Here is an 18360-nt window from a genome sequence, read left to right as displayed (position 1 = left end):
AATGGCTGTTCAAATCTTCAGGTGGATGATTGAGTACTTGTTCAAATATATATTTTTTTAATCCTGACTATTTAATTCTCTTTTTCCATCCTGAATTGAGTACCTAGAGTGATCATGCACAGTGATGCTTCACTGGGGAATTTTTTGCGATGGGTTAATTTAAAAATGATTTAGGAAATCTTGTGATTTCATCAACCACTCCACAAGAACACTGTGAAGCAAAGTCGTGTGCACAGATATTCCTTTGGGAATAGGACAGATGAGTTTAACTGTATTTTTCTTAGGGAAATGTACTCCTTTTTTATCTGTGCAAGTATTAAATATTACCAATTCTAATGCTCTTGTGAAACCCTTCAGCATTCAGTCTTGCCAGGGTTATCACTGGGATTTTGGTCAGAGTAAGGATTTTAGGGCTGCACTGGTATGTGTTCATGAACCTTTTTCTCATTACTTTGCTGTTTGCTATTTTCTTAAGTGTTTGTCCTAATTTAGAATTTGAGAAATTCTGTAAAGTTGCCTGTATTAGTGGTTAAAAAGTTCCAATAAATTTTTGCATTTTTATAGCATACTTTCATTCTGTTAGTAAGAAGAATGTTCTCTGAGTGAGGGTTAAATGCCTCCCCTGCCTGCTGACTCACCATTTCACTGGCACACAGCCATGGTGCAGTTGTGGAGTGTGTTTACCAAGTGCTTGAATCACAAATGGAGAGCTGTTGGATTTACTCATACTTGAAATGGTTGGGAAAAGTTTTAGCCTTTCAAATCAACCACATTGCAGTCTGTTCCTTTAAAGCTCAGTTTTAATTTTTGAATATATTTTAAGATGAAAAGCATTTATTTAAAAAGCATCGTTTAGAAGGAGACAGTGTCTTTGTGCTCTATCTAGTTACAGCCATATGTGGAAGGTGAGTTCTACCAGGTCTAACTGCTTTGGGATATTCCTTTTCAACTGGCATCACATTAGCATCCAGGAAAATAAGTCTGCTTCATCCTGCTACATGTAAATACATGAAGAAGAAAATTTGCTGTTTTTCTGGTCTGATGAAGGCAGGTTGCTGGGGGTGGGGTGGTGTTATCAGCACCATGTCTGGGGCTTTTGTCAGATGCCCTGGCCATGGGCATAAGGAGCTTGTGGGTTGTGTTACAGTTAATAAATTACATGGCTTTAGACTTCATTCTGGGAGCAGCCCTATGCAAAGGAGTGATAAAAGGTCATTACATGAAAACTCAGGGCTGCACCACTGACCTCAGTGAGGCTTGCTCTCAGAAACAAAGGGAAACTCTGGAGCCCACAGTCCAGCCAGTGGGATGCTGCTGCCAGCCATCAAAGCTGTGCTCATCTGCCCTTTGGAGCAGGAGCATCCCCCAGCAGTGCAGCCATCAGGAGCTTGGAGTTGTTGCTCATTTTGAAAAAAGTAGACTGGAAGGGAATTGTTTATCAGAGTCTGAGCCCCTGAAAATGTTGCTGCAGCTGCATATAAAATAAACAAGTGAGAGGCTAAAATAATTAGACATGGGAGGAGTTTTATGTGAATTTCTGTATTCATTTAATGCAAGTGAATACCCCAGAAAACCTGGTGGGCAGCATATGGAGTAAGCAGGCATCTGGAAGTACAGCAGTAGGAAATTGTTGATCTTTCTGGAGTAATAGATAGTGTAGTACTTATTTACAGACACATCAGAAACACATTTCTGGATGACTGTGAATAACTTATTTCTAGATGATAGTAATTAACTCAGTTCTAACGAGTCAAGATTGCTGCTTAGTGTTTAAATAATTTTTCATTCTAGAAACTCCAATATTAGATGAAGCTTTTTATTTCATCTTAGGAAGCAGCAGCAGTTCAACAGCCCTTGTTTCAAACATGACTCCTGGTTGCAAAGAGCTTTTTTTACTTTTCTCTTTACTGTTGTTCACCAGTATATTTCTATTTATGACCAATGTATAAAATCAGTTTCACAGATGTGTTAAACAGTCATCCAGAATTCAAGTTGATAAATGTGACTGAAGAGTTGAGGAAGGTTAAAACACAGCAGGGCATGACTTTCTACTAAGAGAAGTCAGCAAAAACATTGAAAATGTTTCTTTAGAAGCAAGTGAAGTCAGGAGGAGGATCTCTGTTGATGCTGGTGGCTCTTGACTTGGATCCATGGGGTTTGTTCAAGTGACACCAGTATCATGAAGTGATAAGGAAAGGTAATACAGTCCAACATAGAATTTTTAGTTACTAAATTACTAAATGCAAAATGTTTCATTTTCTCAAAATGAAAATTGCCTTCTTTCTCCCATAGTACTCTCAACTGTTCCAGATGAAAATTACTGAGTCACTAGATGGACTTAATAATTGGAATTTAACCAAGTTTTTAACAGCATTATTTTTATTATATATCTTTAATGAGCAAATTTGTAAAACCAAGGAAAGAGTATAAATTAAAGCAAAGTGGTGCTAACAGAGATTAAATGGTTTGAATTCTAGAGGGAGTTGTTAGTCTGGCTTTTTTAGTAATCTGAAACTCTCCACGCTATGACTGAAGATTGGTTTTGAGGTTAAGTCAGAGTCGTGAAGTCATGTTATGTTTGATTAAATTTTACTTCTGAGGGGGTTTAATGACAAATAAGACACCCAGGGAGAGGTGAATTCCTGAAGTTAGTATGTCCAGAATCAAACCTGACTTTTTCCTTTGCAACCAAACTGTCTCCTAGTCCAACTTCTGACAATTGTTTTGCTTTGAACTCCTCCAGTGTTTAAAATTGTCTTTCTGGTTTTTGCACATGCTGTCATTTGCTTTCAAAACCTCTCCTTGTTCTTGCCATATGCAATATTGTTTCTTTATTCAAAATGAGAAGTGGCACATCTTAGTGTATGCAGAACTTTGACCTGTCTTTATACCTTAATTGGGATTAATACCTTCCTGTTCTTTTATACATGCAATTACTTCTTTTTTTCTACTTAACAGATTCCTCTTCCATGTAATTTGTGTATTAATTTGCTGACATTTGAAAAAGCTTGAAATCCCCCTCCTCCAAGTATTTGGATGAAGTTTTTAATTTTAAGGAATTTTGCTTTCTTTTAAAAATTAAATTTAAAAAATTTAAACTTAAATTCACATGATGACAATTTGTGTCAAAACTAAACCAAACTTATCAATAAAACTGTTAGACAGGAAAGGTGTCACACCCTGTTCATTGTGTGCACGTTGCTCACAGTCCATTGGATGCTACAGTAAATTAATTCCTGACAAGAGTCACTGTAATAAATAATTGGATTTGTTGATAGTGAAGCAAGATTAAATTGCTCAATCCTCTGCTCCAAATAGCTGACCACAGTTTTTTACTAACAGTGCCTGTCAGTTTAAAGCCAACCAATATAATTGCCAGAACATAATTGTTTCCTTTGAGTGAAGTGTAGGTAATTTTTTCAGACCTTGTTATATAGCTGGGTTGGCTAACCTTGGCTCTCTGTAAAAATATCCTTCCTTTTCTGCCCCAGGCAGAAGTAATTTACAGTTGCTCTTCTAATCACAGGAGATACATGATTGCAAATAACATTTGTGGATGTTATGGGCAAAGAATCCCCTGGTACACAAGAGCCCCTGGCAGGAGTGTTGTCTGGAGCCATGTGGGGGGCCCACAGGCTGATCCACCTTCTCCTGCACCAGGCTGGGGCTGGCCTGAATCTTGGCCCTCCTGGCAAACACCACTTCAAAATCAAATTCCCTCATGTGGAGCCAAAATCCTGCCTGGAGCAGCTGGTTCTGGGCAGGAATGCTTTAGGTGCTGTGCACATATCAAGTAGTGGGAGTGATAATGGTGTCCTAGAAGTGCTTTTGTGAGACAGTTCTTGCTGGTTTCCTTGGACTTGATCAAGAAATGGTAATTGAAATGGATCATAATTGATTTCAGAGAGTTCTTAATGCAGTGTCTCTTAGTGCCCTGGGTTTTGCCATTTGAAAAAAATTAATTTTCTTTTGAAAAGCCCGCTGTGTGCCTGGTCTCTTTGGAAAGGCAGAAGCCTGTGAATAGTATTATCATATATAATGACTGCCACTTATCACATTCATTCTGATTATGTAAAACTGAAAATCACTGCAGTGAAATGAAGTTTCAATGTTTTTATTCAAAGCAGCTTCTCACAATGTATAAATACTGCATATTAACACACATGAAAAATACAACTTCTAAGGCACCCAGAAATGTGTCCATACACTAGTTACAGGACCATCAACAAATAAATTGTGTACAATTTGATCTAGACAGTCAATATTTGATATATCAGAAGATACAAGTCCCTCAGTACTGTACCAGTTTCAGAAAATATTTACAACACTGTGATATAGGGGTGCCTGTACCCTTATAATATTATAATATGTACTCATCATTACAAATATTAGAAACTGTTTTAGTCTGTTCCATGGCATTCTGACAAAATAACTTAAGGGCCTAATTTGCAAAGTCCTACAATTAATTATTTGTGCAAGTTCTGAAAATAAATTTACATTGACATAACTTGTGAATTTTTGGTTCTTTGCTTCATCTCAGAGGTTTGGTAATAAGCCTTACCAATAGACATGCCATCCCAGCTGAACATCACTCCTTTCCCAATAGCTCAGTGGATACATCTTTCCCCCTTACACCTGACATGGATGAGGATGCAGTGTTTGAAGCAGAAAGAGACTGTTTGATCTTCGGTATAAATGTCAAACTAGTTCACTGGCAAAGGAACTAATGCTTGATTAGAATAATGCAATTCTTTGGTCCTTTGTTTTTTATGGAAGGCATAACATTTTTATTCACTAAAAATCGAAATCCTGTCTGTGAGCAAGCAAGCTAGTGAATGACTTTCAGTGTAATATTTAAAATAGCAGTAAAGAGATTTAATATGGCTTAAAACATACGGTTAATTGGGCAGACACAGATAACACATCGAGGATAGCGAGTACCCAAATGTACTGTGATAAGATTGTCTATAAGTCTCTTATGTAAACTTCTTTAGTGTCTCCTAAAGAGTGCTGGCTTTAGCCAGATTTGACTTTTATAGACCCAGCCACACAAAGCCTGAGATTAAACTACCATGGTTGGGAGCACAAATGCACAGTTTATATATAACAAAGCCCATGCTGACAAGTCTACCTATGTTGTTCAAAAGAAACAACCCGTATTACCCTTTTCACAAGAAAAACTTAAGGCCCTGTACTCTGATTTGCTAACTTTCTTCCAGCAATTATTTGGGGAAGTCCTTAGTGCTGCATAAGCAATTATGCAGCTTTAAAGATTTCTTGTACCTAATGGTAAGGCTTATTCACAAATGCAATGCATTTATAAATAATATTTAAAACTGTAAAGGCTGGCAAAATAATTAAAAAACCCAAAACCAAAAATAAAACAAACCCCAACCAAAACTGTTTGTTCATCCCTAGCATTAAAAGAGCATTTTATTCTAATGAAAAACTATTGGCACAAAACCATTATATTATAGATTAAAAGAACAATTCATAGTAGTGAAAAAGATTGCCTAAAACGCATACCCTAACCTACCACAGAAATATAAAAGTTTATATTTTGAAAATATATACTGTATTAAAGTTTGTAAGCTTATTTATTTAAACAGAAATGTACTGAAATAGTAAACTAAGCAACACTTATCTACAGCAAAAATATACATGCAGGACAACACAAAATAAATCGCTTACCTTTAATATCTACAAATGCAAAACTGTAGAATTTTAAAGATTGTACAAAACAATTTACACAAGAATAAAATAACATACTTAAACAACAAATTGCATTTTTAATCTTAAATACTGTGAATATTAGTAAAGGTACCCAGACTAATATGTACAGTACATCTAGATATCTGAATACCTAGTAAGGATAGAAACACAAGAGAAAATTCAGATTCTGATATTTAAATACTGGAAAAGAAGCTTTCAACATTGTTATTACTCTTTTTTGAAGGGAAAATAGATTCCATGAAAACTAGATTGTAACTGTATAGATATGAATAATTAAAAATGTTAACTATGGTTAGCGCTTGCTTTAATGGAAAAATAATTATAGAAAATGTATTTCAACCATTCCTTTGTCATAAAAAATGCTAAGATACAGATATCTGAAAATTCAGATGAAATGGTGCAGTTTAAAAGATCCAACAACGTAAGATTCTTCTCTGTTTGCAAATCTCATTCAGAACGCATTCCTTCACATTGCTGAGCAATCTTGCTATATTTATCTACAAAAACTAAGCATAGTATTGAAATAAACTTCCTAAAATCTTATTAACACATGACTAGGAGTTATGGCTCTCTGGACGGGAATAAAGGAAATAAAGGAAATTGAGGAATCGTGGTACTTTCCATTGCTTTTTCTTTTTCTGAAGGTGTATGCTGGAGGCCTGATGTGCAAACTCGTGTGTGTGTGTGTGTGTGTGTGTATGTGGGTTTCCCTCGGGAAATCCCTCTTTTTCCAGGTGACTCCGTGTGCACCTGCCCCGCGGGGCCCAGGGCACCTGCCTCCAACGCACCCCGTGGTGCTGCTGGCAGGTTGTGGACAGAAACAAGGGTTGGTATAAAAACAAGTGGTGCATCCATCACTTCAAATAGTTATTGAAAGAGTTCTCTTTCAGTCATTTTAAAATAAGCTAATGGTTTAAATAAGTTTTTTTTTTTTTAAAAAAACATTTAAAACAGGCTAATTAGAAGCCAGATTCTGTCTTTTTAATGAAGAATTTCCATGAGAACTGCATTTAGGGTGATGATTTCCTTAAAATTTAGTGGTACAATCAGGGCATAAAACCAGCACTTCTAATTATTTGTGAAAAAAGAAATGTTACATTAATATGTTGAAGGCTACTGTTTACTGTAATCACCTGTTCGTTAACTTTACAAAGGCTTTGTTGAAATTCTTTATGGAAATGCTGAGGGAGAAAGCTGAGCAGCCTCATTTGCAGAGGTTTAAATCATAATAAGTCACTGAGCTCAAGGATGGAGAGCAAGTGCACAAATTACAAAGCAAACAAATGTGCAAAGCTTCTGCTTCAAGAGGTTTCAATTTGGGCATACTTTGATGGCAGGTGAAGTCTCAGAGCATGCTCCTGTCCTTTCCACAGTAACTGCCCATAGCAGGAAAGAACTGGGAGAGATCCAGTGTTCAGAAGTCAGTCAGTGTCACTGAACAGTACTAGGATCACATTCCAAAAGGGCAGATTGGATTTTCCTTGTTTATTGTGGACTGCTTTTATGGATAGCCGTAAGTTCTTGTAACAGGTGGTGGGGTGGCCAGATGTGGAGAGCTGGGAAAAGCGAAACAAAACCTCTGCCTCCACTGAGTTCAATGCCTAGCACCTTGTATAAACTGCTGGCCCACACCCAAAGGCCTCCAGAGCAGAAATTATCTCACACCTGAGGAATCAGGCAACTAGACTAAGGCTCATAAGGATTTGCTTTTAGACTTCAGACCATAAGGGGTGTTTAAACCTGAAAAACAGTACGATGCCACGTAACGGCACCACTCACCCTGTTACTGATATCCGGCTAACAGAGTATAGTAAACTTAAATAAAGCATCTGGTTGGCGAGCCCTTCAGTGCTCCTCAAGAAGGCAGAAAGTGAAGAGAGACTTAAGGGGGATTCACTGTGTCAGAACCCACTTTTTTTCTCTTAACCCTGGCTAATGAATCTGTTTTCATACATATTTTTGTATAGTTTTACACATAGAGGAGCATGCACGTGGCTGTTTCATTTACTGCCCACAGTATTCTGTGGGTTTTATATATATTCTTTATTTTTCTACTCAGTTTGCTGCTAAAAATGTGTTTGCATTCTCATGTGATACCTTTAATTCAGTCGAAAGGGTAATATGAAAATAATATCTGTGATCAATAAACAGCTGAATATGAACACAAAATAAATAAGTTAAATAAATTTTAACAAAGAAAAAATTCTAGACGTTTTTGTAAACTAACTTTACATATTACACATATAAATTATCAGATTTGTCCATTAAACTGTTAGAACTTAGAAAAAAATAATTAACATATTTCTGATGGATGGTTTTTGGGTCTACCAAAGGTCGTGTTGACCCGAATTTTAGACTGAGCCCTCTGTGTCAGCCCAGATGTGCTGCAACAGCAACAATAAGTTAAGAAGGACAGACAAAATAAACCCTTACAGGTGGGTGAGCCTTGCTGGGCCTCAGTGGTGCTTCTCAGCACATGGAATGTAGAGTTGGATGTGGATGAGCAATGTGAAAGATGCAGCCTCTGCACAGGTTACGTGCACTGAACGCCTGCCCACGTCTTGGTTACACAAAATCAAACCGGCTACAAGCAGCTGTGGAGCTCACACAGCCACAGGCATTGGGATCACTGTCACAAATTCCTCACTGATGCATTGCCTCTGCTTCTCAAACATGGTCGTGTCTGACTCTGGTCACAACTGGAGCAATTTCTCTTTAAGTTAGGCCAAGATATCAGACTTCATAAATTTTGTCTTGTAAGTAGCTGAATAATGAATCCAGTCCTTTGGAAGAACTCCACAGCTGTTTTAACATCTGACACTCCTTCTCGTTCACCTCTTCAAGTCCGGACTTCAGGAAGCTCCGCACGAGACATTTGGATTCTTCCAATACCTAAAGCCAAAATACGACTCAGTATTTTATTCTGAATCTGAAAAAATTACTATGGATAATGGTGTGACTAGCATTTTTAGACTTCTGACTCTGTTTTACGATCTAAATAACTCCTCTGGGCACAGAAATTACATTTGATTTCTAGCCACAACTCCACTTGCTGATAGTCAGCATCTTTAAGAATTGAAGTTGATGGGTTAGTGCCAGGTTTTTAAAAGACTGAGGGATTCTAAAGTACCTTAGTTTATTGAAGGTCTGCCATGAAGCACAAGGAGCTGAACTCCCTCACATTGAAATGAAAATGTGTGAGGGACAATATACTGGCTGCCTGTTTTCTGGAAGGTGGCCTTTAAGGTTAGACATGTTGGAAACCCAAATGTGGATGTCCATTGTCTTTAACAATTTTCCCTCATGTATTATTTCCTTATCAATACAGAAATTAATAGGAAAGGGCCTTTACTGCAAACCTCTTTTTAAGTCTACTTGCTTACATTTATTTATAAAAGTCTACTTGCTTACATTTATTTATAAAAGTGAAATAATTTGTTACAAGAATGGCACTAAGCAAAACAAGCACCTCTGACTGTGTTTTGGAGTTATATTTACTTGGCAGATACAACAAATCACCTGAGATCTTTGCAATAGGAAGCCCAACCTCAAGCCCTTAGTAATTGTTGCAAGTTCTGAAATCAAACTGCAGGTCCATGGTTGCTCCCATAGTTCAGCTCATTTTTCCCAGACCCATTTTTAAGCACATTGAGATTGATTCCTTTAATGTTAATTTTTAAATACCACCAGTATGTGTCTCACAAGGAACTCAACTGGTCCAACAAACCCAGTAATAATTCCTACATTACTGATTTTCTGAGGACAGGAGATTTAATATAAATAACACAGAGTTCTGTGGGAAGGGAAGTGCATTCTCTTCACTTAGCTTTGTCAAGACCTTCATGTTAAGCCCAGTTTCTATGTGTTGTGGGTTTCAACACTGCTATTGCAAAGTAGTATTTGTCTTTAACTCAAGTTAATAGCAAATCAAGGGCCCTGTGCATTTTTTGTGGTCTGTTTGTGAACAAGTCTTTGAAGCTTTATCTTTGTCCACAAGTCAGCACCGGTCTTTCTAAGGGGTCTTGAGAAAATTTAATTGAGAACCAATAGCAGTGAAGGAAGGAAGAATTCACAGTAAAGGCCAGAGGTTTTCCCAACTCAAATAATACATGTTATATCAGCATCATCAAATAAAATTCTGCTACATTTCCAGAGAGTTTAATTCTCAATGTCTTCTGAGAGATCTAATCTACACTTTGTTTAATTAAAAATCTCTTGTGTCTCTACCTCCTTTTACAGCAGATCTTCTAAATGAAACTGAGGGATGCTAAGACAGTTTCAGACACAGGAAATACAGCAAGAAACTGTAACAATTTTCACTTTAATTACTACAGTTTTATTGCAGCCAGTATCACTTTCTTCACTGCATGTTTTTTAAACAAGGATGTGCTCAGAATAGGAGTATATCTGCCTGAAGGGAAAAACCTCTAGGAAGACAGGAAAGGATTTTCTTTCAACTTTTGTGTACAAAAAAGGAAAGTTATAATACACTGTGACCAGAACATGTTCAAAACCCTCTTGTCTGGATCTCACCTCTCCTTCACAGCAGAGCTTAGCTGGCTCTATCCTACCCTTCTGGGGTGCTGTGTGGAACATTCTGCAGCAGCAGGAACTGTGCAGGTGCAGAAAGAAGGCAGATTCAGCTGAAATCCTGTCCTGTAGGCCAGGACAAAGTGAAGGGAAAATCTGTTTTCTTACAGGTTTCCCAATACAGTTGTGGAGTTTCAGACTGTTACACCTTCATGAAGGAAACCTGTGCTAAAATCTCCTTTCAAAATCCGGGGCAAGAAGGTGCCACTCATTGAACAAATGCCAATATTGTGAAAGGAAATAACTCCCCCCACCCTGATCCCTGAAAAATGAGAAACTCCATGAGCTCACTGATCCCTATCCAGGTTTTCTGATGTCAGCCTTCTTTCACAGTTATTCTTGTGGAAACTGAGGTTCCACATGTGACGAGCCTTGGGAGCACACCTTACCTCTGTGAAATGTCATTTAATGAGGGAGTTTGATTTCTTACCACTGCACTGCAGGATGCCATTTCTTTCACTCGTAGCATCACTTCTTGGCTAAATGTTGTTGGCCAAAATACTTGTGACACCAGTCCTCTGCTGCAGGCTTCCTGTGCTGTCAGCTTTCTCCCACAGAACAACATTTCATTTGCCTGTGAAACCAAAAGACTCTGGTAATCTTGGGTTATAATTCCCTTCAAATTTTTCTCATACTTGCCTGCTATTTTTGCGATTAAATTACAAATGTTCTTCTGTATCTTTCCATACTGCAAAATACTTTAAAAGGAGTTTCAGTAGCTATTTAAGGATTGTGCAGGTGGCCAGAGCACAGCATGGGTTTAATTTAAGAGAAATGTGCTGGCATGCATGGTGAATCTGTATTGCTGATCTTACAAGAGTAACTATCAGTGATACTGTGTGGAGAGTCATGGAACCCAGTAGGAAATATTTGTGGGGCAAATTCTGATTTATTATACTGGTAAAAGCTAAGAAGTCTTACAGGAATAATTGTGGATTATCTTTAAAGAGCAGAGAGCTGCATCTGGTTGTATTACTGCCCACTCCTAACATGATGCAGACAACTACTCTGCAAGGTTATTCTGCTAATGTATTTCTTGACTTTTCTACCATGATGTTGACAATCTTTGCTTTTCAATCTTTCTTGTGTACAGCAGGTGTTGTATACGGAATCCAAGGTTATTTCATTATAAGAAGTTGGTAGTGATTAGATGAACTTTCCACAGATTTAATTTCCATTAAATACAAGAAAATTGTTTACTTTTTAAAGAGAGAAAGAAGATCAGGAACTTATGAAAGGTTCTTCAGCAATTTGAGGTGGAAAACCTTACCAGTGCAACACCCAGAATTTGTGGGAATGTGTATGACGAGCAGCCAGCTGGAGTGAGTCGGATTGTTGCATATGGTGTCTGAAACCAAGCCTTCTCACTTGCCCAAACGATATCACAGAGTGGTAAAATAGAAGCTCCTAAGCCCAGAGCAGGGCCGTTGATAGCAACCACAATTGGCTTCTTAAATTGAATAAAAGCTTTTACAAAATCCCTAAAATAAAAAATAAAAGAACGATCTTGAATACAGAAGTAACACATAAATATCCAAGTTTAAAGTAGTTAATCTCAGAACAATTTAGAACCACAGAAGAACATAACAAATGCCCAGTTTTATGAGGTCAGAACTGCAAGATACTTTCCAGTTTGCACATGGAAAAGTCTGCTTATTTTTAGTTATTTAATCTTTCTGAGTACCTGGGCTATTGCATAGTTTTGTGTATGTTGTATATGGCCTGATAAAGTGGATTGCACTGAGTGTTGTACTTTTTGCAGAAAGGTTTGGTTGGGTTAGTTTTACTTCTGGACTAGTAACTCCTGAGTTTGTACACACAGCACTTCTTGGTTTGCTCCACAGTGGCTGGGATGGACCTGGTTTGGCTGCTGATGAAATATTATAGTCTGATTATTATTTTTTTTTAAAGTTCTCTTAAGATCCTGTGTCAAAGGTTACTGCAAGTCCATCAGTGGATTGGGAGATTGTCAGTGTTTAGGGCACATCAGCAGAAAGAACAAGATGTGCAAAGAGGAGTCAGAGAAATGTTTGAACAGGATGAGTAATCTTCAGTTGAGTCTTCATTGCAAAAATCTTCAGCAAAGCCATTACAAAGCAGATGCCCTTGCTTGACTACCCCAGTAATGTGATGAGAATTAACAGGGAAGTTAAATGTCATCGTATTCATCTGGATGAATGAACTAAAATATGTTAAATTCTGTGCAATGAGAAGATCTTTTAAATAAGTTACCTACCAGCAGCTGTGGAAAGACATCTGTTGAATGGAATGGCCTTTACACCAATTAGGAAAAAGCAAGAGTGTAATTGTGGGCAAATTATGGCTCCAGCAGCTCAGTGCACAGCAGGTATATGGAGGCAAATGAGATGCTCAGTTACTTTAGAAAAAAGACATGGATAAATCAAATTCCAAGCAAAAGAGGAGATTCTGTCCCTGCACTGGGTATTTATTAGATCCAGACTGCATCTTTGCTGACAGATTTTAGGAAAGAACATTTTGTCAAATATGCCCTTTGATGAGTTGCTGCTCTCCCACTGAGGTCAAAAGGATCCAGGCTTCTGTACCTGAGCACAGGTGGGCCTTGCAGGTTAGGGAGCACATGTGGCAACTGGGCTGAAGTGCAGGGGCACTGGCTGTGTTTTAAATGAGGACAGAGACTGAGATGACCCAGCATTAAATTTTTAATCAATACATTCTGTTTCTGAAGTCCTCTGGTAAGGAGAACCATGGGAAAGTAGAGAATTGATGCAGCTCTGTTCACAGTAGTAAACCAGGAATCACTGCCAAGACAAAGAGAGTGAAATAAGGAACATAGTTTTTGTCTGTTCAAGACCATTTCTGTCTAGAGGAGAGCAGGGTTAAGGAGAGTTGTCATTCGTTTTCATTGCAGATACAATGCTGTTCCCTTATCTCATTATTTCTTTGGTTGTTTATGACTGAGTAGTGACTGTGGATCACTGCACCTCATTAATTCCAGAATTTTGAGAACCTCAGTAGTTACGTAAGTCTTTCAGACAGGACTGCAGTTGTGAATAGGGATGTGATGAATGATAGGTAAAAAGAAAGCAAACTAAGGATAAATGGTGGCAGTAAATCTGAGGACCCTGTGGAGGCAGATAAAACCAGTGTTGTGGAGAAAAGCAGGAATCATGGTGATAAACGGGACTGGAAGTGAATATGGAAAAGCAATTTGGGATGTGGAGAGGAAACATGATGTGGAGGAAGAACAAAGCAGAACATATTAATGGAGGGGAAGGATTGAAGGAAGTCTTCCTACGAGAACCTGGAGAGAGTGGAACATAACACTGACAAGGCACAGTGAGCCTCTGTTGTGAGGGAAGAATGGGGAGCACAGAGGATGGTAAAATGGATGGGTATGGAACATGCTACCTCTAGGATAGAGTGGAAGGCTACAATACTGGGAGATGATGAGGGGAACAAATGCCTGCCTTTGGTCTCCAGAAGCTGCAGTGACCAGCACTCCACTCATCTTTGTTTCCTGTTTGGTGCATTGTTTCAGTGGGTTGTCTCTGCACCCTGAACCTGGCACGTTTCCTTGTCTCCGAACCATAAGTTCACACAGAGAGTTTCTGGGCTACAGGATCCTTGTTTCAATTCAAGGCAGTCTTTGAAAAGGTTCATTTCACATGATAGCTGCTGTTGCACAGTAGATCCAGATGTTTAAATATAGGAAAAAGTGTCTGCAGAAGGCTTCTGGATTTGCTAGAGCATATCTGGGAGGCTGACCATGGAATACAGGCTGGGATGCTCAGACATCTCTGCACTGTTTCAGGCTCTTGCTGCTGGTCAGGGCTTGTAGGTACATCCAGGGCTGTAAAGAAGCTGAGCAAATAAATTTGTCCTTGTCTGTTTTCTTCTGAGCACACCCAGAATGCTGTGGCTCAGGTCCCACAGAGCTGCCCAGCTGGTGCTGTGAGCCCAGTGCTGGGAATGCCTTCCAGGAGCATGTCAATCCCAGGGCTCTGCAGCCTTCCTGCTCTTTCCCTGCTCCAGGATGGCATGTGGATGGTGGCAGCTCACACTGGTGGGCCTGGGATGGATCTGTGACCAGTGCCTGCAGAGGAGCTGCAGTGCTGCACATCCATTCATTGCCATCCCCAGTGGCTGAGGGCACGGCACCAGTGACTGAACCATTCATGGGAGAGGAGACTGGACAGGGATTGGACCTTCAGCTGCAACCTGTGACTGGTACAGGAGAGCCACTCTTTGGAGAGTGGAAACACATGGTAACCAAGATTTCAATTTCACTTTGATACAAGTCTAACGTGATGTAAAGCAGTGGAGGCAGAAATCCATGGATGTATTTTAGGACATCCAAACCACTGAAAGAAGCAATGGACATTTTTTCTTCTCTTATTACAGTTTATTTTCCATGAGCTGAGTCCTTTGTTCACAGAAAGCACAGAGAGTGCTAAATGGAAAACGTAGGGTATTGTTTCCAGAAGTACAATAAAAATCTATTTTCAGTGGGCCTGAAGCCGACATTCTTGACAAGGTACAAGCAGTACATTGTACCAGTATTTCACGAGTGTTCTGTGAGTCCAAGGGTGGAAAAACTGAGTATCACAGTCTGGCTTATACTTATTTGAATGTTGGATTGATAAGTACACCTGTATATTAGATGCATGCAAATAAATGTATACTTATGTAACAACACCTAACTGCACAATTTTTACAAGAATATTATTAAATTTGTATTTTTTGGTGGGTGGTGAGTGTGCCTGTGTTTTCAAATAAGAATAGTGATTTTCTACTCTCACTTTTTTTTTTCTTTTTGGTTCCACATTTTTAAAAACCCCTCACATTTAAAAAATAAACTTAGGCTGTGTCCTTCAAAGGATTTCTCTTTTAAAAAATATCACTCCATGATATTTGAACATATTTAGGGTCGTATAAACAGCTTGTAACTTACTACATTTAAGAAGTATCTTTTAAAGTCTTTCAAAATAATTGTTACTTTGAGAATTTTGAAGTTTTTAACCTGGAATCCAAACTGATCTTCTGCAGTAGTTGTAACCAAGTTAACTGGTGGTTAATATACTTTGTGTAATACTTAAACCTGATCTTATGTTATACTAATAAATCCCAAGTAGAGATATCTTGTAAAAAAATTCTTTAATATTCCTTCATAGAATTGTTGCATAAAGTTTTAAAGCTCTCAGAAGAATATTTATTTGTAGGAAATGGGGGGGAAAAAAAGGGACCAAATTGTCTCCTGGTACAGACTGGTGAAATACCATTGGCTTTAGTGGAATAATATTGATTTATACTGGAAAATCTGCCTAGTGGATAATAGAACATTTGGTGATGTGTTGTGCAGATTGATTTGCAGACTGCATGTCATAAACCCTGGAATTCTATTAAGGTGATGTGATATATATATATATATAAAAGGAAAGTTGCATTTTAGTTACAAAAATAAAATTACATTTACATATATATTAAGTAATTTAAATTTAAGAAGAAGAGTGGAGACCCTTCTAGTAAGGTTCTGAAATACAGTGGCAGACTGCTATTTCACCAGAATATGAGTAAGCCATGGATTCCCATTTGGACTGGAATTAATTAAAATTATGAACATTAAAACAAGTAAAAGATCTGCCTTTCAGGAACCAGTTTAGAACATGAAGCAATACTGAATCTGGAAAAGCAACAACAAAGTTGTATTTGAATTTGAAGGAGTGATTTGAAATATTAAATACAGAGAATTAGAATAAAATAAATCCCTATGGATATTAGCACTGGAATAAATGTGCTTTCTTTTCTAATATGGAAAGGTCCAAGTTTCTTTTTACTAAACAAATTTGCAGGACTATAATTAGAATGCAATCAACATTTAAATATACAACATTTTTGGACCTGATTAATATCTTTATCATCACACACTGCATTTCATAATTTAGAGATCATAGGTAAGCTTGGGTCACCTTATAGCTTCTGCAATCCTAGTGCTTTCCTTTCTTCTGTCATTGGATAACCTGCCAATTAAATATGAGTAATCTAGGCCACTACAGAATACACTTCCCACTGCGCTGAGAAGTAAGAGTTTACTGTCATCAGCTGATGCATTGCACAATGCTCTCCGAACTTCCTTCATGATCTGTGGATAAAGAAAAGCAAACAATTCGACATGCATGCCGTGGCAATATCATTTCCCTACTTTTACAAACCTTACTGATTTTGAGAGACTTAAATTTGGGCTCTATTAATAGTTACATCAATTATATATATAATTTTAATATAGAATGATATTAGAATCATTAGAATGATAACACTGAGAGTTTGCAGAATATGTTATATCTGGCAGTGGTTTGTTGATGTTTTACTAATTCAAAGAGGTTTTAGGACTTGGTTCTTTGTTGTATGGGAAATTCTACCCAGCTTATGCTATTTGATTGCAATTTAATAAGTTCAAATATAACTTCTTAAACTTTCATTGTGTACATCACTGTATCCTTGGGAACATGTTTATCACAGCAAAAGCCTATTATTAACCTCAACAGCTTGAAAGCAAAATTTGTAAACCCCAGTTTTCAGTTCTTCAACTACTTTGGTTTATATGACTTCAACCAGAGCAAAGCAGGACAAGAGGACATCATATACATCAACATGACAAATATATTATTCAATTTTACAGTTTACAAAACTTAAATCATAAAAGTCCCTTGAAAAAGAGACATTTTGACTTTGTTTTACAACTGGATCAAGCTATTAATTACACCATAAATCCAACCTAATCAAAATCTGTATAAAATTGAGCTGCTGGTATAGTAGGAAAATGGCCTTTCACCTGAGCAGAGAACTGTTTCCTAATGATTTTTTAAAGGAAATTTTATTTCATAAACTTCTGATGGGTAACTTGTTTGGTCACAGTTGGGTGTGGTTTGTGAGCTGTAACTCATTTCAGCCCCCTTTTCTCTATAATGTGCTCCTCATTTCAAGTCATTTGCTCCTCACTGCAAGGGCCCTGATTTCATCTAGTGTGACACCTCCCATCCTTAATCATACTCATGTGTCAAAGTATTTCCTATAAACATGGTCCTGCTGTCTCAAATTTTCCTTTTTTTGCACCAAAAGATTTGGTGTTGGTGTAAATTTAGGTAAGAGAGAGCTAAATGTGGCTGGGGATTTAAACAGAGTTTCCACGTGAGAGAAACCCAAGATTTTTAGCCTGTGATTATTTCTGTTTACTACTTTGTGTTACCAAAACTTCTTTAGATCTCTGAAGTGCCTTGTTTAAGAAATGTCCCTGAACACTGAAGTTTTGTTGATGCCACCCCCTGGTTAGCCTTTTAATAAAAATCTTATGGATTGTGCTGCTTTCCCTATGGGTTTGTGTAAAGATGAGTATTACTGGCTGCTGGGACTGGCCATGAGAGAGCAGGTGGTGAACTTTTAGATGCTTCACTTCTGCAAGAGCACTTCAGAATACTGAGTGTGTGACAGTGGGTGGAAGTGAAGTAATTAAAAGCTGCAGAATTTGGAAGGGTATTTGAAATTCTTATGCAGGTACAAAAATGTCATCAGCAATTTTAGGAGCACTGTTTGAGAGCCTCAGAGGCTGTCTCAACCCTCAGCTGGAGAAACACAGCAACACTGCACATATAATGGGGAAACAAAAGGGAAACCCCCTAAAACCTTTAATCAGTGTTAAAAGAGAAACTAGAATGTGGTAGATATTAAAATTAAAAAAAAAAGTATTTTGGTTTTCCTAGTTCCATGTGAATGCAACGTTATGCTCTTAATTCACTGTAAAAGATCTCACAATTTGCTCTTTCTTAGGGTGAATGTATAAATAATATTAGGGAATACATTTTTCTATCCAGTGAGCAATGTTGCATTAAGTATGATGCCATGATGATACCCATTCAGCAAGTTTCTTTATCATTCCCCTTCCTCCAGTGGTATTTGCCTATGTGCCACCTCTTTGCTGTTACCAGTGCTCTGCTTCACACACATCATTCTTCTAACAAACTCTTTTTTATCTTGCCTCTCACTGATCTGGATGACTAAAGC

General features: G+C 37.9%; 1 protein-coding gene across 1 annotated transcript in view; it reads right to left on the bottom strand.

Moving 5' to 3' along the window:
• Nucleotides 1-4098: 4098 nt before the first annotated feature.
• The window catches only part of CDYL2 (chromodomain Y like 2), a 60115-nt gene continuing 45853 nt past the window's right edge, over nucleotides 4099-18360 (bottom strand). Inside the window, exons 4-7 of the mRNA XM_041400917.1 lie at nucleotides 16272-16444; nucleotides 11594-11804; nucleotides 10754-10897; nucleotides 4099-8625 (exon numbers count right to left, since the gene is read on the bottom strand). Coding sequence (XP_041256851.1) covers nucleotides 8467-8625; nucleotides 10754-10897; nucleotides 11594-11804; nucleotides 16272-16444 — 687 coding nt within the window. The 3' untranslated portion in view covers nucleotides 4099-8466. The remainder of the gene's footprint in view (nucleotides 8626-10753; nucleotides 10898-11593; nucleotides 11805-16271; nucleotides 16445-18360) is intronic.

Source organism: Onychostruthus taczanowskii, unplaced genomic scaffold (genome assembly GCF_017590055.1).
Source record: "Onychostruthus taczanowskii isolate IOZ18803 unplaced genomic scaffold, ASM1759005v1 scaffold18, whole genome shotgun sequence".
In the NCBI taxonomy this organism is placed as follows: Eukaryota; Metazoa; Chordata; class Aves; order Passeriformes; family Passeridae; genus Onychostruthus; species Onychostruthus taczanowskii.
Note: the sequence above shows the minus strand (reverse complement) of the source record. Positions and strands in the feature narration are given on the sequence as shown.